Below are 22,011 nucleotides of genomic sequence, written 5' to 3'. Positions count from 1 at the left end.
CGTTCCCTCAAAGTGCCTAGTGAGCATATAAACCCCTCTCCCTTATTTTTAAAGTCAATTTTTTTAACACCAGAAAAAATTGAATATTTATCAAAATTATCAGGACAAAATTCTTTGACGGAAAACGTCTCGATAATTAATATTACTCAACTATGCTTCTCATTTTATTTAATGCCTAAAACAAAAGTTTTGATCTACATAGGATACTATTTTAATTGCTTTAAAAAAAATGAGTCTAAAAATTCATTTCTATTAAATAGCGTACCTAGCTTCTAAAAACTGTCTCATTTACTTTGGGTTGTTTTGTTTCAACACTTGCTGCATCAAGGTCATAGCCCTTGGGTTAAAAAGGGAAATCTGATGAGTTTAGCAGATTTTACATGGATATAGGAATCAGTGGTTATGCTCACAATATTGAATCATATATACATTAATAATAATCTTTTAATAAAACCAATTGATTTTCCTTTTTTATCTCTTCTTAAATTAATAATTAGGAAAAATGACTCAAGGGTTATTTCTCGAGGGATGTCGGACTCCCTCTCTCTTAAACAGCTTGAAACCTTTCCTGGACCAATTTGAAACATCTCTAAAAATTGCAAAACGATCGATCCAAATACCTACAGAAAGAGAGACAAACAGACATTCGGTTTCTTTTGAATTAGATGCTTTTTATTAGTTTTTTTTATGTTTTAATATCCCTACGTTCCTGAAGATTTATATACATACTATGATATTAATAATTAACCCTGAGGGACTTGATTGGAATAAATTGTAAGAGATAACATATCCATGTTATCAAATACATTTAAATTAGTTTACATGATAGTTTATTAGATATTCTCATGCGATAAGGGCAAATGGGAGAAATTTGTACTTAGTAAACCCAGGGGCTGTCATTCAGACAATTAATTTCATTTGAAATTGCCGAAAATTAGATACTTAGTTGGCGTAAAACCTGTTTTTTTATAAAACTGGTGGGAAGTGGGTAAGAAGGGGAGAAATAAGGAAAAGGGTTAAGGGGACATTTTCACTTAGAATTGTATGTAAGAATCACATTCCCTTTTTCCTGAGTAAACAAAGAAGAATGAATTTTATGTAAAAAAGATAAAAACTAAATTAATCATATATAAACCGATAAGGTTCCCTTTACAGTGAAGCTTCTCTGAGATTCAGGGGAGGATTAAAACTATTCTATGGGAGGGTTTCACCATCCCAGGAGAAATCCCCCTTAGCATAGCCGACAGTAAATTACAAAACTGCATGTCACCTAGTGGCTGCGCTATTAGCCTCTAGTGGCATCTTTAGTGGTATGAATGACATTTTTTAAGAGGTGGGGGATTATGTTTTCATTGGACATTTCTCCTGGTAGGTTTTAAAATTACGGGACCTATTAAAGCTTTTCCTGCAAAATAAAAGAAGAACCTAATTAGTACAGTGTTTACTGATACTGAGAAAGTGACAAAACTGAATATATACGATATAATTAAGATTTTTTTAAAATCAAGTATAATTTATGTATGAAAATGGTATAATTTCTCAGGATAAAATAAGAAAAAAATCTTCCAACATCTGTATAATAATCCAGCAATCAGTTTCAACTATCAATCAAGGCGAATTATCAGTTTTTAAAGAATTACAATTTTCTTGTAATTGATTTAAATTGCAGAACTTCAGCGACTGTCACTACTGGCTTTGATATCTCTTAAACTGTTAGTTCCCAGAAAAGACAATTTTCAGGGGTCAAAAGTAATATTGAATTTAGCTTTTTTTTTATTTCGGTAAAAAGTGATTTTAAACGTATTCAAGTGTTTATCGTGATCAGTAGGAAAGCTGAAAAACACATTAACTTAATTTAAAAATATAATACAATTTAATTGGTTTTATTTAATTAAAAATTAACTACACAGTTTTTGCCAAAACCGAAACCATCAGAAAAGATTTAAGTTTTTTTTTTACCAAAGCAGCTTTAATTCCCTTAACTTTTTGTTAGGTAAGAAAATGCAATATTTCATTTTATTTTTAAGAAAAGTGATGTATTTCAGCCTCCAGATTGTTTATGTAAAGTTTTTTTTATAAATCTTTTTTTTCAGAGCGCATTCTTGGAAAGTGTTTTTGTTTCTTTGGTTGAGAACATGGCAAGTTTGGGTAGTTCGTCACGATTTCATGTTGCATTATTTACATAGACAGCCCACGTATCAAACAAATGTATTGTCATTTTTTCATGACTTTTTGTAACATCCTTTTGAGTTGATTTTGACCTTACTAATGACCCTACTTATACAGATGATTATGGTGATTTACAAGTAGAATTATTACCCTAATGCTGCAAATAAGCACACAATTTTTAAATGTTTAAATTATATCATAAAATTGTACCGTAATGATTTTTTCAAGCTATCAAATGATAAAGGGATAGAAAGTGGAAAAATTCTAACAAATAGGAAACTGTTTTTTTTTCAAACACGCATGTAGAAGTGTGTGTTGGTATGCGATGCACTTATGCTATTATTTATCTATTTTAAGATTTATAGGCTGTGTTTTTCTTTCGATACTGTAATGATTCAATATTGAATATTTGAATTATTTCCTGTTTTTTCCTTTTAGTAAACTTTTAAAAATCATATAAAAACTGATGATTTTAACCTGTGCTCCAGATGAAAAGCTGGGTGTTGCTGTTAGCCTGCATATGCAGCCTGGCCACTCTGACCCACAGGGCTAGCGCTCAGAGAAGACAACTCATTGAGTCTCTTTTACAGGTATTAACCCGCGACTGTTGCGTAAAATGTAGCGTTATCATCGCTTCATGGGTTCGAATCTCAGAAAAAAGATTGCGTCATAACTAAAGACATTAAAAGTTAAAATTATTGTTTTTATATTAGATGCGTCCTCTCAGAATTTTTAGGCCCAAAACTGTAAGAATAAATCTTTTTTTTTTCATCTCACACAACCTAACCTAATTTAAGAAAGAACTGATATAAATGAAAGTAATATTAATCAATCTTAAAAACCATTAATTATAAATAGCTTTTCATATCATTAAATAAACATAATTTATTTCTTATTCAAATTCTTAAATAATATCTATTTGTTTAATTTATTAATGTTCATTGGTTTTGAAAAAGAAATTTTAAATTATTACAAAAATACTGTTTGACGAAAATAATGATTTTGAAAAATGTACATTTTTTGCTCCGGTTTCATCTGGTAAAAGTTAAAGCATAAATATACAAATATATATAATTAATCAATTTCTGACAATTGATAGTTTCATTACAAAAACGAAAACCACAAAAATTTGGGATGTTGAAATTTGTTTCTTCTATTAGATATGCAGATCTCTACTATAAATGCGAGGAGGGAGTGGACAACGAGCTGTAAATTATACTTCCCCCAATCTCGCTCTGCTATTCGCTTGGTTAAAAGTTTTGCGGGAAAGATTAAATCTTAATATGGAAGTAACAATTTTCAACCTTTTCTACCAATAAATTCAAGGACTTGTTTATCATAATTTTTGTAGGTATGCATTTATTCATCTTCCATTGTTCTTTCCCTTAAAATCCGTGACAATAACTCAATGCATATTATTTAGAATTTCCGTATAAAGTCCAATCAAATAAGAAGTCCAAGTTTCAATGGTCAGAGGAAGTATGACGTCATTGGCACAGGAAATCTGCCATTACAGGTAAAAAAACATTACAGGTTGGGCTTCAAACCTGCAGGGCTTTGCTTATACTGTTAGAATAGTATATTTCTTTCAGAGTCTACGTTAAATGGCACAAAAAAAGACGTCATACGATAAAAAAAACCAATGAGAGGCAAGTATAAATTTTACCATTGGTCATTTACAATGTATACTGGCCTCTCATTGGTCAACTTTATTGTTTGACTTAATTTTTTGGAGCCACTTTACGCTGTCTCTTTCTTTGAATTTAATTTTAAGACGGTAGGCTGCATGTAAAAAAAGGATATCATTGATATAAATACAATATACATAAAGCTAGACTCAGGAATTGGAGAATAAGTAAGCACCGTATTTCTTTTAAATACCCATGAATTATCTTAAAATGTATTTCAATAAGTCAGAATCTGGGAAGGGGCGTAGAAAGGGAAAACCTTCATCTTTAAGTCAAGTTCTTAGAGGCTAGAAGTGAACCAACTAATTAATTATTATTTGCAGACAAAAATATGCATAATAAGATTCATTATTTCTTGCAAAAATTTATCTGCAATTCTTGAGACAGACTTTCTAAACAAATTATCCTTGAAATATCAAGATATCCAAGTACACAAACACAAGGGCATGCACAGACATTAGCTAGGAGGGGTCTTGAGATTATAAAGAATGAAGTACTTCAGATTATTCTATATTTTTAGCACGAGATCCTCCTTCAAATGTTAATGTCGATTATTTAGCATTTCATAAAAGTAGCTCTATTAAGACATATGAGGGAGGGGCTATTAAACTGAATAATAACGATGGTACACAAAATTTTAAAAACATATTATATTCGTTTGCTTAAATACTTTGGGGGACTTTCAACTAGAGTTTTGTATTGACAATATTTAACATTATAACAGTTTGTCAGGCCGGGGTGATAATATCCCCCCTCCGTCTCCTGGTTCACGCTCCTATATACATATGCATCACTGTGCAAATTTATTACATAAATATGTTTTGCAAAACAATTAGCAAAACTCAGAGATACAGAGGGATATTTCAATCTAAGATAAATAATTGTTACAAGCCACTTGCAATTATAAATTCAAATTTTTCATAAGCAATACTTGTAAAATATAACAAATTGTGTTAATAATAGCGGATGCGCCCCCAGCATCTAAGGGTTCTTTATTTGAAGGCATTTGATCGGGCAGAAAAATAGCCTATAAACATAACCAGACTTGAACAAAAAAAACATTTAAAGTGCCACTAGAGGCCTCTAGGGGCGTAACCGCTAGTTTATAATAAAGAAATAATCTAAAACCATCCCAGGACCTATAAGAAGCTACCCTGTAAAGAGGGACCATATCGGTTTAGCGGTTATCGAGATCCTTTTGTACACACAGACAAACTGACACAGTTGTCCTATCCCTTAATTCATGATGAAAATGAATTCACTCTTCCTTACTTTGTGCTTTGTGACCAGAAACTAATATAAACCCTGTCAACATTGGTTTCCTTTGTTTGTTGGATAATTTCAATTTCTAGTATTTTTATTCTTTATATACTTGTCTTATTTCAATTCTGCTTATTCTTTTCAAGGTATTCTTTCAATGACTTATTTATTTAGATTAAATTTTTAAAATGAATGAGAATCATTTTTCCAGTATGGCTTCGTAACCTATTAATATCCGCTGGATTAGAACAAATTCTCAGTCAGAAAAAATCATGTATATCATATTATTACAGACATTTTTACACGATTATTAAATTAAAAATCCTGAAATTAATACCAGTTTTGTTATTTAATCTTAGAGTTTTTTATATTATTATTCGCGGAAAGCTCTTTATAATACTTATAATACGATGTGATTGAAAACTATTCAATATGGAAAAATTAACTTGTATTTAACTTGTATATGTTGACAGGGAAGTGTCTACTAACAGGAACATGATATATTTTACATTTGAATTAACACAAAATTATATCAAAATTTGATGGAGAGTAAAATTTTACTTAGAGATTTTATATATTGAACTTATTCTATATATATTTTTTTAGTTTAGACATAGGAAATGTTTAGGATATCTAAGTCAGTAAGGTAGGACATCCCTCTTTAGATAAAGGGCCACCAGAAACTTTACTCCTCCTATAAAATATTTTTATTATGTAAAAGAATGTTAGCCGAACGTTTCATTTTTGAAAGGCTTTTTAATGGAGATAGACTTTTTATTATGCAGGGCGGAGGGGGGGTTAAATAAAGGTTTTTAGTTTTTTTTGGAGGGCGACGGGGGATGAATGAACAGAACACTCTTCCCCTACCTCTTGGACGTCCTTGTTTCATAATATTATCTATATATGAATAAGAACCTATACAGACACAAAAATTACAATTTAAACACTACCAAAGGGCTTAAATCACATTATTCTAGAAATATTCACGAATTAAAGCAGAACACAATCCACACAAAATATAATATGCATCCCATTTAATGTCATTAAAAGCCTTTTGTTGTATGTTTTATTCCAAAGTTGTTGTATTATTGTATATCTTATATGTCCATCTGTGTGGCATTCTGGTGTTTTCACAAAACAATTAGATTATTTTAAAATATCCCTGTCGGGTGACTTGTCAAAAGACAACTCAACGTTATACAGGTCATTGATTATCAGCTTACTCATAATGGATATAGGATACACGTGGATATATTGACAGGGGAAAATTTGTCGACAATTTAACTTGCTAATATGGACTTCGTTTATCAATTCATTTATTCAGTTGGAGGGGAGCGGATAGTGTAAAAGGATTAGATGAGGGGTATTGTTATTTTTGTCACCAGCGAGTGATACTTTATCATGGTAAATGACAATCTGGTTCTAAATCCATCAATGATTAAAGTTTTGATTGTGGAAACACTTGATCGTATGCTAGTCGTGACCTATTTAGATCCAGTAGGAATTTTAATAATGGGGTTGTGTATCATGTATGCATTTTATAAATTAGGTATGTGTAATAAATAACATACTATGGATTGTACAGTAACAATGGTTCAAATAAAATCAATTAATAATAAAAGCAATGGCTGAAATGTTAATACCAAATATTTATCTGTAAAAACTTTTAGTTTTAAATGTGTTTTGACTGACTGTTAGTATTCTTTTTTTGGTCCTAAAAGCAATCTTTAAAGATGTTTCTAGTGTAAATTCCCAAAATCCTTAAAAGACTTTTAAATGTATAATTGATTTTACAAGTAACGTTTCAGCTTATAAATATTAAGAAACAACTAAATATACATAACTTGTAATTGTTTTTTTTTTTAAATTGCTTCTGGTTGTCTATCAATATTCTATAACTCAGTTTTGCTTTATTCTTATTGTATATATAGATAAATTGATGTTTCTTAAAATTTCATAATATAAAACACAAGAATGTCCTGTGCAAACTTTTTTGGTGGTAGATTTGATTTATCTTACAATTAAATAAATGAGGTTGATTCTACTGATAGTGCAATATGAACTTGAGCATAATTTAAATATGATACCAACTTGTATTATAAACAAGGATGACAACATCCATAAGTAGCGAAGCACAAAAAATCGTAGATGGGAATACGTACAAGTAGATTTAAAAGGTTTTTACTAAAATCAAGAATAGATTTATTGGATAAAATAAACATGAAACCTTGTTTTATTTTGTATGATGACGATGGTCAAAGTAAATTATGTTAAAGATGTTCATAACAATGAGAAAAATCATTTTGATACTGATATCCCAAAAAAGTTTGAAAATTGGATCAAAATAAACAAAGATATGGGGAAATATGTAAAACATATAAAATAGCCAAAAACCTGATAAAAGGCAGTCTGGCCGCCATGGTTGTTTTCTTAAAACGACAAAAAATTAATTTTTAAATCCTTAACTTAAAAAATTTAGAAAATCAGACCATATACACTGAAGATATGGAGAAAAGTGTTAAATATATAAAAATAGCCTAAAACCTGCTAAAAAGGCAGTCTGGCCATCATGGTTATTTTCTTTAAAAGACGGGAAATTTAATTTTGATATCTATAACTGAAAAAAATTTGAAAATCGGACTATAAACACTGAAGATATGGAGAAAAATGTTAAGAATATAAAAAATAAGCCTAAAACCTGCTAAAAGGCAGTCTGGGCGTCATGGTTGTTTTCTTTAAAAGACGGGAATTAAATTTTGATATCTATAACTGAAAAAATTTTGAAAATCGGACCATAAACACTGAAGATATGGAGGAAAATGTGAAAATATAAAAATAGCCTAAAACCTGCTAAAATGGCAGTCTGGCCTTCATGGTTGTTTCTTTAAACGACGGGAAATTTAATTTTGATGTCTGTAACTGAAAAAATTTTGAAAATCGGACCATAAACACTGAAGATATGGAGAAAAATGTGAAAAATATAAAAATAGCCTAAAACCTGCTAAAAATCGGTCCGACCGCCAATGATGTTTTATAGTCAATTGTGCTCCTTAATGATGGGAATGTTGTCAAAAAATTTCAGAATTCTATCTTTAATAGGAGCTGAGTAAATCCCATTTCCCCCATAGCGTTACGGACTGACGGACTGACGGACTGACTGACTGACAGACTGACTGACGGACGGACAAAGTGAATTATAGAGTAGCTTCGCTACTAAAAAAGGATATGAAAATACAAAGCAAAGAAATGTAGATAATATATGAACAGATATCTTTTATGATAATGTATATTGTATAATCAATACACTTTATAAGGGATAAGACAATGGATGATAAGCTGACATCATCTTCAATGATGAATAAAATGATAACCCCAAAAGTATGATGAATTTGTTGGTTGAAAAGTTTAGACACTTCTGGTTTTGAACCAACCAATCAAAAAAGAACTTGTAAAACTCTCAAGTCCCCCCTTTCCTTCTATTTACACTTTTAGAATAAGTTTTTAAAAGCAAAGAAGAATAACAATAATATTTTTATTTCAGCGTCCAGATGGAGTTGGATCCTACCAGAGCCAGGCAGCTCCAAGCTTCCAAGATGTTATCAGGGGAACTCTATCCAGGTATTAGAGCATTCATTAAATTAAAACATATTAGAACCTAATACGGGCGTGCCTGCTGTCCATGACACTCTAACGTCAGGTCCAAAAATCGAAGTTAACTAAGGAGGGCCAAATCTCTTCTTTCTGTCCCAAATCCCGAGTATTAGGTTAAGTAACACCCATCAGACAACCAACATTTTGATTTTTGTTGAAGGTTTTGTATTATATTAAATCATATCATGACAATAAGTAGCGAAGCACAAAAATCAAGGATAGTATATGGGCAATAAGATATGAAGAATATTTTTTGAAATGAAGAATGATTGTATTGAAGAAAATATCACAAAACATGTGACACGTGTTTTTACATCTAATATTTATATTTTGTAGCATGGCAGACAGACCGACGGACAAAGTAAGTCACAAACTCGATGCTCTTTTGTATAGAAAATCTCTCATCCCCCATAGCATTACGGACTGACTGATGGACGGAGAGAGATATTGAATTATAGAGAAGCTTTACAACTAATAACTAAGGTTATAATAAGGGAAATCTTAAGTATTTTATATGCTAAACCTAAATTCAAAATATCATGTTTCAGGTTTCAATCCCCACCTAGAGGCACCCCTGCGGTTTCTAAAAGGTAAAAAAACTTAAAATTTTAAAGGATTAAAAACTTCACCAAATATAACGACTAATCATTTTATTATGATAGTTTATTCTTCTTTTACAAGTTTCTGTCTAAAAGTCCCTATTTATTTACTTATTTAGCCCAGTCGAGAACAGAACTCCCTACCTTATTTTGGATTAATTTGGTAGTTTATTTCTTAAAGTTAGGTTAAGTTAGTTAGCCCCGCAGGGTTAGGTCCTAACGCAGGGGTTAGGCATAGATAAAAATAGCTGTACAGCTCCTCTTATTCTCCATTTATTTAAAAAAGGGAGGGTGTTTTAGTGCTCAATATGCACTTTGTAAGAAAGCACTACTTACTTTATCTCATTGTTTTTCAGAAGACTAGAAGAGGGTTCGGAAAGCTCTCCACTAGTCAAGAAAGAGGACGTAAAGTTGCCATTCATTGAAGTCAAGGATGACCTCAAGCTGCCATTTGTTGATAAAAAAGATGAAGAGGATGTTTATATTTTCCCTGAAAGAAAACCAGATCCAATAACTCCCAGACCGCTGCCAATTGATACTAAGCCACAAAGACCAACACTGGCTGATTTAACAGTGGCACCGCCTAGACATTTAGCCGCTGAACTAGCGCCTCCCCGACCTTTGCCAGCTGATTTGAAACCACCAATTTCACTGTTGAACAACCTAAATCCACCAAATAACCAGCCAGCCCCAGTTAGACCTGCCAGACCCTTGCCAATTGACCTTACACCACCTAATCAACCATCACGTCCGTTGCCAGGTCAACTACAGAAGCCAAACATCCCCCAGAAACCCGAAAAGAACCCCAAAAAGCCTATTTACCCAAAACCAGCAAAGTTTCAGGGTCCAAGCAAGAGCAACATTCCCAAGTTCCAGAAGTTGATGGAACAGGCAAACAGGTTCCAGAATCCGTCCAAGCTGACTCCGTTCCAGATTAACAAGCTTCTGGAAGGAAGGAGGTTTGATCAAAATGCTGATGTGTTGATTAGAGATCAGGCAAGTAGAATATACACTAGCTATCACACATATTGGCGCTATCACATAAAGCACCATTTTGAACATTGAAATCCATACCCCCACTTATTTGGAAATAAATTTAACAGAAGGGGAAAATAGTTTTGCATTTTTTGGTTTATCACTAAATCACCCCCCACCCTATCAGGAGTAAGAAAAAAATACGGCCGCTACCTATTTTCATTTTATGTGAAAAAGGGGAAGAGGGGTTATCAGTACTCAACAAGCCACTTGTGGGAATATATAATTAAATCATAGGTATTTAGTAGTACTTATTGTGGTTGTCTTAAAACACTTTTAAATTTGTCTGAAAGATAGGATGGTTTTCAATTTCAAAATAATTTTTTCAGGTTAACAGATTTGGACCCGCCGGAGGCTTTGGAGGACCTGGAGGCAGGCCTAGAAGACCTAACAACAATGAACTCAGGTAATATCTTTGTTGATAAGGATTTCACTTCAAGGGGCTGTGCTCTTTAGATAATTAGGGCAACATAGAGGAACTTGTGGAAAGGGGGGAGGTTAGTTAAAACCTTCTAGGGCGATTTCTCTTAGAAGGGTGAAGGTATCCTCTAAAAAAAGAGTTATAAACATTCCTTGATCCTAAAGAAAGATTCATAACTAATTATGTCCCTTGCATGAAACAGAACTATTAGTTTCTTTTCAATTTCAGAAGTCAAAGGCCAGGAGCCGGAAAACAGCCACTGCAGCCGGTTGGAGGCCGCAGGAAATCAACCAGCAACAACAACTTCATCAAGGGGAACAAGAGAAATCCTCTGGGAGGAGGTGGAGGAGGGATACCACCCCCACCCAGAAGGCGCAAGAATCAAAGGCACCCAGCTTTCAGTGCTCCTAATTTGTTGTATCATGAGTTCGAACCCTCATTTAAAGGTTAGTTTTGATAACGTATAGTTTACTAGCGGCTGCGCCCCCAAGAGGCCTCTAGAGGCACCCCATTTTTAATTTTAAAAAGAAAAGTAAAAATTTTTTTTTATTAAGGGGAGGGGAGCATTTTTATATAGACGATTTCTCTTTTGCTGGTGAGTGTACCCTTCCTCCAAATAGTTAAAAACCTCCGCAGGTCTATAAATAGCTTCACTGTGTTAAGGAGATCCATATATGTTAAGCGATTAGGAACCCCATTCGCTACGTACGAAAAAATCTTACTACTTTATAAAATAGTATTATTTTATTTTATTTCTTTTAGTTTATTTTAAGTAGCAGAAAAACTCGGTATTTAAGGTCTAGACGTGCATATGTCTGTGTTTATATGTTTGTGCAACTTATGGACGAATTATTGTTCTTGTTTGTTACTAAGGACTGTAAACTAAATTAGTTTTATTTTTAAAATTAAATAAATAAAGATTATATTATCAAAGTAAAACAGTTACCTACATCTTATAACAGCAATATGGTTTTAATTATTTAATTGATAAAGTCCCCTTACTACTACTCTTTTAAAAAAAGACTTTATATGACACTTTTAAAGCTATCATTTTACTGTTATATACAGTATCTTGTTTTACAATTTCACGTAATATGTAATTGCCCTTTTATAGTTATTTAATAACAGGGAACCAAGGATAGGTAAAGAAATATCATAACTTTTCTTAAAAATGATCTTCATATTGATATTTTAATGTAGTTATGATTTTTGATTGAAAATATGAGGATTTTTAGATATTACAAGTAGTCATGGATGACATTTTATGATATTCTAAAAGCATTATGCCTACATACTTGTGTTATGATAATATAGTTACCTATGCCGTCATCCCTGTTTCATAGCGGTTTATATATGTTGGACATGTGACTTTTAAAAAGATAAAAAGCTATAAAAACTATTGCTTTAACTTATTAGCTAAATACAACTTCCTTCTTATTTAAATCATACAAAAATTCAATTTAAAAATGCAATAGTTATTAACATTTGAAATTTAAAAAAATTTAAATTGGATCGAGTAAAAAATATTAGAAGAAAAAAACGTCATATAAAAGAAAGATTTCAATTATAAGAGCAGCTAAATAGATAGATACAAAAGACAGAAAAGTGAAAAAGAAAGAAAGAAAGATAAATATATAGACAGGTAGAGATAATGAGAAAAAAAATAGATAAAAAGCTAAACAAGTGTAGCAATAGAGCTTTTTGCTGAAATAAGGAAGACAATATCCACATAAACGGAGCTTAACAATTCTGTAGGTAAGAAAAACTAACATTTATAGATAAAGAGCAACAATGAATCTAATACTAATAATTTTCAAATTAAATGCAGGAAGCTTAATATAGACACACATAACTATAGATATGCCTAATCACCGTAGGAAACAATGTTCCAAATTCAATGCGGATTAATAATCACATAGTAAAAGTTAAAAAAATATTATTGACATACCGACTATCTGGTAAAGATTAAAGAGTTGCTATGCTATTTAAATTGTGTCTAAGTGTTTCATAAATTAGCATGGCAAATTTGAAATTAATTCTAACAGGCCTAAAGAGCTAATAGTTACAAATGAACGAACCGACTTCAATGTAGAAAATCTTTGCCTTTAAAAAAATATATAGACAGATACCGAAAAAGATAGCGAGAGAGTGAGAAAGATGTAAGTCTTGCTGAGTGAGATATAGGCATTGTTTTAAAACAAGGAATAATTTGTTCATAAAAAGCGTAGCTATAACAAGATGATAAAGAGTTTAGAACAAAATAAAACTTCATAATAAGATTTAGCCTTAACGAGATAATAGTTTAATTTTAGCAAGTCTGTTTTAAAATCTATAAAGAAACAAATAAATAACAGTGACGTTGACGGACGTACAGCTAGACGCAAGTGACAGAGTAACTGCGCTGCTTTAAATATATATATCTCCTAGACTGCTTGCTAGTGCCATGTCCTTGGTTACTTATACAACATATGTCTTCATAATAGATGCATTATAAAAGAATATTAATCAAAATATTTGTCAGGGGAATTCTTTTAATGTCCTATAAATAACTATGAACAATCAACATCAATAAAATAGTGATTCATTGCAAACATATGTAAAACTAACCCTTTGATAGCTCGACCTTTCACTTTATGGAAATTAGTTGCACCTATTTTGGCCCAAGGCATTCCCCTTACTATAACTACTAAAACTAAAGCAGCAGTTCTTATTTTTTTTTGGGGGGGGGGGGTTGAAAATAAGTTCGTCAAACTTAAAAGCATATATTTCAATTTTCCACGTAATTCAGATGGCGTAGACTTTTTTCAGCAGACCTTTAATTTGGTCTGCTTCAGTTTTAACATTTATTATGGCTCGTCTTTCCAAGGGAGGAAGTGGATATTGGGCTGTTTATTACACTAGTACCCCAAGTTTATAATAGCGTTTTCTAATTCGTTACCATAACAACTTTGGGGACTTTTGATGATTTTTGTTTGGTTAAATTAATAAGTTGGGTATAGGTGCATTATTTGCCAAATGTACCACTTTTCTGCACTACCTCTCCGATTTTGTTAATACTCTATATTTTGGTCCGTTGGGTGATTCAAGGATGCTGGATGGCCAAAAAAAAGTTTCAGAGTCCCTGGATGTCTAGATATCTAGCTATCTATGAAGGTAGGTAACAAAAATGTAAAAAACAACCATTTTTTCACAATTTTAAAAATTAATTTTTTCATCAATCTTACATCCAATCTATACATTTTATACACCAAAATGATCGTTTATTCATGTAAAAAGCGCACATAATGCTATTTTGGCCAAAACTCTAATTTTACAGGGTGACCAACAAAAAGTGTATTTTGGATATCTAGCGTAATACCCAAAATACCTGTCCGAAAAAAATCATTTTTTTTGGCTTAAATCCTGTGTTTTATCTGTGTGCATATGTGGTATATAACGGTTCGGACCACCCGGGACTATAAGGTTGTCAAATTTCACTTTGGGACACCCTGTAAATGTGATTTTTGCGTCTGTAGAGCTAAAACTTGGTCCAAATTGGCTATTTTTTTCAAATTACTCTAATATGTGTCTTAGTATGTTTGGCCATAGTGTTTTCTGACCAGATCAATATTTTCATATTTTTTGGACACCCTGTATTTTCAAAAAAAGAGAAAAAAATTTTTAGTTTTTTTTTAAATTTTTTTTCTATTTTTAAGTTACTTAAAACTGTCATATAGATACAGATTTTGACTAATAACAATAATATTTGCCTATTTTACAATTTTTTACACTTTTGGGACACCCTGTGCATGTTTTTGAAAAATGATGGTTTTTGCCCATTTTTGGGAGGAAGGAGTCGTTTTAGGGCCATAGACTATTTCTTCATTTTTGTAGAACTTTTCAAGACACATCATTTGTTATTTATGCAAAAACCGCAAAAACCGAACCGTTTTGCCGTTATTCACCGCCAAAGGCGGAATTTTTTTGCGTTTTTGCCGTTCCGGAGGTTGTAATGGGCATTTGTGGTAAGAAAACGTTGATTTATTAAGATCTCTCTAAAATACTTTTTTTTAGATAATTTAATTTACTAAATTTCATATTAAGTAAAATTTTTTGTGCAGCTAACCGTTTTTCGTCGAGATGGATTTCAATTGTTAAAACAAGAAAATGAAGTGAATATAACATAAATAATTACTATAACATAAGTGATAAAAGAAACATAAATTATGTGCATTTGAAATTCCTTTTGACAAAAATCGGTTGGATATACAAAAAAATTTACTTCACATGAAATTTAGTAAATTAAAATGCCTAAATAAAAGTATTTCACAGTTATCTTGATAAATCAACGTCTTCTTACCACAAATGCCCATTAAAACCTCAGGAACGGCAAAAAATGTAAAAAATTCTGCCTTTGGCGGTGAATAACGGCAAAACGGTTCGGTTTTTGCGGTTTTTGCATAAATAACAAATGATGTGTCTTGAAAAGTTCTACAAAAATGAAGAAATAGTCTATGGCCCTAAAACGACTCCTTCCTCCCAAAAATGGGCAAAAACCATCATTTTTCAAAAACATGCACAGGGTGTCCCAAAAGTGTAAAAAATTGTAAAATAGGCAAATATTATTGTTATTAGTCAAAATCTGTATCTATATGACAGTTTTAAGTAACTTAAAAATAGAAAAAAAATTTAAAAAAAAACTAAAATTTTTTTTCTCTTTTTTTGAAAATACAGGGTGTCCAAAAAATATGAAAATATTGATCTGGTCAGAAAACACTATGGCCAAACATACTAAGACACATATTAGAGTAATTTGAAAAAAATAGCCAATTTGGACCAAGTTTTAGCTCTACAGACACAAAAATCACATTTACAGGGTGTCCCAAAGTGAAATTTGACAACCTTATAGTCCCAGGTGGTCCGAACCGTTATATACCACATATGCACACAGATAAAACACAGGATTTAAGCCAAAAAAAATGATTTTTTTCGGACAGGTATTTTGGGTATTACGCTAGATATCCAAAATACACTTTTTGTTGGACACCCTGTAAAATTAGAGTTTTGGCCAAAATAGTATTATGTGCGCTTTTTACATGAATAAACGATCATTTTGGTGTATAAAATGTATAGATTGGATGTAAGATTGATGAAAAAATTAATTTTTAAAATTGTGAAAAAATGGTTGTTTTTTACATTTTTGTTACCTACCTTCATAGATAGCTAGATATCTAGACATCCAGGGACTCTAAAACTTTTTTTTGGCCATCCAGCATCCTTGAATGACCCAACGGACCAAAATATAGAGTATTAACAAAATCGGAGAGGTAGTGCAGAAAAGTGGTACATTTGGCAAATAATGCACCTATAATAAAATTTCAACAACTAATTATAATTTAATCATTGGGGATGTACATCATTTTGTTGGCCATTGTCTTATCCCTTTAGATCCCTTTATTTTTCCTGAATCCTACCAGGAACTTTTTTGACAATTCGATCTATTGTCAGTTTTGGAAAAAGTTTTCACAGAGTTATATAATATACAATTTACAATTTGCTATTTTCTTTTAGCTGTGAATATTATGTTTGGCCTAAAAAAATTGCCTTATCCCTCACACCCCTGATATTTTATGCTCAACAAAGAATCTTTTTCTATTGTGCTGCTTAGCCAAAATGAAAACGGGGTCAAAAAGCGGCAAATGTTTTATGCTTACACCTCTTTCAAGAGCATTTTATTTTATTTTAATCGCAAATACATTCTTTAAACAAAGTCTAATGTTCGAAATTTCGTTTTTTTAGAGCTTTGTTTTTCTTTAAAAAATATTTTCGAAAAACAAAATATAAAATTTGTACTGAAAACACTTTTTAAATGTTTTTTTACAGGATATTAAACCGCTTAATAAATATAAATTTCTTTCGTTTTACTTAAGTTTTATTTAAGTATATATTTTCTTCACATATGTGCAAAACTGTCCTTGTTTTGAATATGTATGAAGTAATAGTATTGTTTTGAAAATATAAGATTTCTCTGACAAGACTCAAAACTTTGCGTGGTAAGAAACACATTTTTAAAGGCAAAACTTTTCTATAATTGGATTCGGTCCATACGGATTTATTGAAAAATCTCTATAATTAGGTCTCAAAATGTAAGTATGTCCGTTTTAAGCATCTTCTATTTCAGTAATTTTATATTAAATTTACAAATAATTTAGTTTAGACTTCAGAATATTGCGTTGTTATTCATCATGTTCGTTTGTCTGTCATATTTGTTCGCTTTTATTGATATTGCAATCCTTGTTTGAATTCTGTGTAGGACGTTAAAGAATTGAATCATGCTTTTTTTATATCTTAACTAATATATAGTATTTTGCTTTTATCAGCTTTATGGCAACAGTTTTTAAAAATTTGTACAGTTATTTGAGAGTATAAAGATAACAAAAAGATTGAACTAATGTAGGGTCAACTAAGGTTGTTTGAGGATAGGTTGTCTTAAAGGGTCAAAATACGATGCTCTTATCTTTACGCGTTAGAGTCTCTTTTAAAGTTTAAAGCTACCTATACTATTTAGGATACTAGCGGCTACGCCCCCTAAAGTCCTCTAGGGGAATTTTAGGTGGAGGGGGGAGGTGATTTCTGATAGGTGGGGGTTGGTACCCACACCCAAAATAGTTATAAACCTTCCAAAGACCTATGGAAAGCTTCACTGTAAAGCAGAACCCTATCAGTTCAGTGGTAAGTGAGATCAATCAGTACACACACACAGAAAGAGATCCTTTTACTTTATTATATAAGGATTTTGTTTTCTGCACTTCAATTATTCTCTAGAATTGCTAGGCTTCTTTGACTATTCTTATTGTTACAGGAATCTTCGTCAGAATATGATATTATATACAAAAGAAAAGTAAGAACGATGGTGTAAAGAGAAAATTGAAATTTTTCACATTTTATTGGTTTTGGTTGAAAGCAAATATTATGAAATTCTTACATGCAAATATAATAAATTTTTAGAATTCTGAATTTTTTTTGTACTTTTCCTCACAGTGTCTATTTAGCACTAAACCCTCCCCATCCTTATTATTAAAAATAAATGGAAAATAAGGGAGGGGGGTAGTTTTTTCAATGACTAAAACCTGCGGGGATGATAACTGCGGTGCCTTAACCTTGTGTGGCAACCAAGTACCAAATACAGTGTGTGTTTTTTATGAGAACTTTTTTGAAAGCAATTTTACCCCACTTATAGTTATCAGAATTTAATGATTAATGGCTTATTTTCTTTGTTTTTTAAGGCAATTAATAGAACAACAAAAAAATATTTCAGTTTTTATTTAAAAAGTACAGTAAAATCTAAATTTCAAAACTTAGGTGTCAACATATAAAAATGGTTTTAGCGCATTTTTCTTAAAAAATGGATTTTCTGTAGTCGACTTTGGGGGGCCAGTACTCCCTCCCTGGTTGAGATATGACCTTCAAACTTTGATATGTTCTAGTACATGTCCCTAATAGTATCTGTATACATTTTTAGCTCTATATCTCAACTTTGAAGTGTTTAGCAGCCATTCTTGCAAAAGGTTGATTATTTGAGCATAAGAAAAATGCGCTAAAACCATTTTTAGATGTTGACACCTAAGTTTTGAATTTTAGATTTTACTGTACTTTTTAAATAAAAACTGAAACATTTCTTTGTTGTTCTATTAATTGCCTTAAAAAACGAAGAAAATAAGCCATTAATCATTAAATTCTGATAACTATAAGTGGGGTAAAATTGCTTTCAAAAAAGTTCTCATAAAAAAAAACACACTGTATAAACTAACCTAACAAACAAATGAAAAACTACACTAACTAATTTTCAATTTATTTGATAAACAATGTAGTGCGAGTTTGGGGGGAGGGGAGTTCTGTGCTAAACAAGAAACTTTAAGGAAAATCGCCAAAATTTTTGCCTGATTTTCCAGTGGAATTACATGTTTTTACACTTTTCAATATTGATAGCATGCAGTGTTTAAGGAATAAATAATAATATATACCTCAATACGTTCTTTTCGAATAAAAATGAAAGGTGTAAGTTCGTTTAAAGCTAAAACATTTAGGGTTTAAGGGTATGTCTATGTTCCCTTTAACACTTAATTTACTTGATTATTTTTTATAATCTGATGTAAAAAGCTTAGAATGATATGTTATTTTTAATGATAAACCTACAGATTTTTCACTTTTCATTGCAATGTAATTCCTAATCGGTCAAGAAATTATTTATGAAAATTATAATTAGAGATAAACAGTGGTTTGAAAGAACTTAACATGATTACTTTATGTAATAGCTATAAAGTTTCTTGGGTTTAAAACCTATTCCAGAATGGCTTAGAAACAGATTAATATCCGCTGGATAAGAACCAATTCTCAGCCATACTGAATAAGCATGTATTGCATTGTATTACAGACAATTTCCTCAAATATTAAAACAAAAAACTTAAAAATAATACCAGTTTTGTTAGCTTAGGCTGGTTTTAATCTTATAATATTTTATTTTAATATCTGCAAATACGACAAATAACTATTCTTTTATTCCGGACTATATAAACTTGAATTGTTTTTTATTTTGAATTCTATGACAGAATGCATTATTTGTAAACAACAACATTAAAAAAATAGTAAAACGTTTAACCAAAAAATATTTAAAAAATATTTTTCAACTTTACAATAATTTATATTTGATATAATACAATAAAAGAATAAGATTTTTTGTCTGAAGCTATAGATCTCTGAAATGGCTGGCTATACGTTATGTAAAAGAATGAAGTAAAAGATAGGACAAAATTATATTTGTTATTACTTATTTTTTAAATAAAATTTTGGGAATTCCTTTCTAGGGAAAAATAATGTCACATTTTAGCGAAGCTTTGTAAGTAATCAAATTAAAAATGAACAAAAAAATTTTAAAACTAGCAATTTTAACAAATCAAGTAGTTGTAGAGAAAATAATACTTAAAAGCACTTTTAGTCTTAAAATTTTCTTTGCATTTGTCACATACATGAAAAAACAGACACACTCAAAGACTTAAAAGATTTGGAAAAATGGAAACGGGGAACGTTACTTTTTCAATAAACAAAAGAACATTTCTCCTCAAATTCTGTCATTTCCTAAATTTTTGCATGCATTTAAGTACATTGTGCATAATAGCCTCAAAAGGTTAGCATTACTTATAGACAAGCCAAATTTCGCGCTTAAAGTCAGTTTTTATCTCCTCAAACATTTGAATAGTTTTATTCTTGTTGTATAGTGTATGTAACACCATTAGATAGGATGACATTTATATTTAATTTTGATGCAATTAAGCTTGGATTTCAACATGTCCACACTACAGGATATTTTAAACTAAATACATTTTTAAACAATTATCTTTTTATCATTGTAAAACATAATAAAAATAATTTATTTTCACTACAGGGTATTAGAATTAATGTCATTTTTCAAACATTTATACATTTCATTAATTCCCTCTAATTACCTATTAAGCACCCCATATTTTTAAAATGATAAAAAAATGTTAGGGATGGGTAGTTTTTTTTAAAATTTCCTAATCCCTGCGAAGGCACTAACCTTGCAGGGCTTATACATGTGGTTTCCTAACCATTCGGGAAAACCCGGTATCCAACTTAACCTAACCTTACATGACCTTATGTAAACTAACCCCCCTATGATTTAAATTTTGTACTAAAGTAAGGGGGAGTGGTGGTTGAGTCACTTATTTAAAGTGAACATAGAAATAAAAAGTAGTAAAATTTAGACTATAATTTCAGCATGCCACTTCCTACTACCTGCAAGTCACCAATTATTATAATCAAATACAAATTTTTAAATTCTGTAATCTTTTTGCTAAATTATCTAAGCTCAAAAATGCACAACGTACACACATAGACACACACACAAACACACATGGGCACAAAATCTGATAAGCATAAGAAGATATTTATGTTTTGATACATGCATATCAACAACAAATAAATTAGTTTGAGCATGCTATCCTTTGCCTGGTGCGTACCTTGTGTATTAGATATTATCAAAACACTTACCATGTTCAATTTTATAGATAAAAATAAATGCAATGATATGCTATATTTAAACAAGAACATGCATTGCCTTTAGTAACGAAAAAATAACAAACATACAACTTCTTTTAAACTGCCGCGGTTTTGGCTCGATCTGATAATTTGATAAAGGAACTAACATACTTTATCTTAATATAGGCTGCACTTCCAAAAAAATAAAAATGCTTTCGGATCAGAATTTTTTGGATGTTCTGAAACTCTGCAAACCCCTAGAGAATAGTTATTTATCGCATCATATTATAGACAGCTTTCCGCGGATATTAAAATGAAAAATTATTGGATGCTTTTTTTTATATTTGTGGAAAATTGTCTGCAATACGATACTATATGTGATATTTCAGTATGACTGATAATCAATTCTAATCCAGCGGATATTAATCGGTTTCGATTTCGAAGCCATACTGGAAAATACTTTAAAAGTTTTGCTGTTATTAATAAATCGTTCTTGTTCGTTATATTAACTTATTAAGCTTCTAGACATATTTCTTGTTCAAAAACTAAATATCGTTTATTTATTAATATACTTATTTGAAAATACTAAATATTATATGGAAAACAAGTAAACTAATTTTCAAATCTGTAATAAAATTTTCAAAAATAATGATAATTTAAAATAGAAATTTTTTTCTGTATAAAATTTGAATAAGCTGGAATACATTATTAGATGTAGTGAATACCCTAATAAATTAATTTTCCCTTAATAGAAGGATAGAAAATGTTTTTTGATCTTAATGTATTTTATCCAGGGATAAGGGATAGGAAACCTGGCCATAAATTAGGTCTCGGCCTGGTTTTGAAAGGGATCATGCAACTTTTACCATTTGCCTGATTTAATGACCTTACTGGCGGACGGCTCATATTGGCTACCGCTCTAAACCAATAGTGTTCTGTGATTTGGGCATGTTTTGTACCAACCAATCACCAATTGGCGGCGCCAATTGGTGATTGGTTGATACAAAACAAGCCCAAATCACAGATGGCGGAAATTTTAGAAGCAGACAATTCTAGAAAAAATAATGATTTCGTCTGCTACGAAAAAATAAATATAAATGGTGTTAGATCACATTAGTTTAATTATTAAATCTGCTTAGAGTTAAACATTAAA

General features: G+C 31.0%; 1 protein-coding gene across 3 annotated transcripts in view; it reads left to right on the top strand.

Annotated features, from left to right (window-relative positions):
- Window positions 1-22,011, top strand: part of LOC145321930 (uncharacterized) — an 83,967-nt gene that overhangs the window by 4,735 nt on the left and 57,221 nt on the right. For all 3 annotated transcript variants that reach the window (XM_080163605.1, XM_080163596.1, XM_080163615.1), the window contains exons 2-9: window positions 1,544-1,613; window positions 2,658-2,759; window positions 3,593-3,685; window positions 8,659-8,735; window positions 9,317-9,358; window positions 9,724-10,363; window positions 10,732-10,808; window positions 11,052-11,269. In XM_080163605.1, coding sequence (XP_080019731.1) covers window positions 2,658-2,759; window positions 3,593-3,685; window positions 8,659-8,735; window positions 9,317-9,358; window positions 9,724-10,363; window positions 10,732-10,808; window positions 11,052-11,269 — 1,249 coding nt within the window. In that variant the 5' untranslated portion in view covers window positions 1,544-1,613. The remainder of the gene's footprint in view (window positions 1-1,543; window positions 1,614-2,657; window positions 2,760-3,592; window positions 3,686-8,658; window positions 8,736-9,316; window positions 9,359-9,723; window positions 10,364-10,731; window positions 10,809-11,051; window positions 11,270-22,011) is intronic.

Source organism: Acartia tonsa, chromosome 1 (genome assembly GCF_053477335.1).
Source record: "Acartia tonsa isolate MP-2025a chromosome 1, ASM5347733v1, whole genome shotgun sequence".
NCBI lineage: Eukaryota > Metazoa > Arthropoda > Copepoda > Calanoida > Acartiidae > Acartia > Acartia tonsa.
Note: the sequence above shows the minus strand (reverse complement) of the source record. Positions and strands in the feature narration are given on the sequence as shown.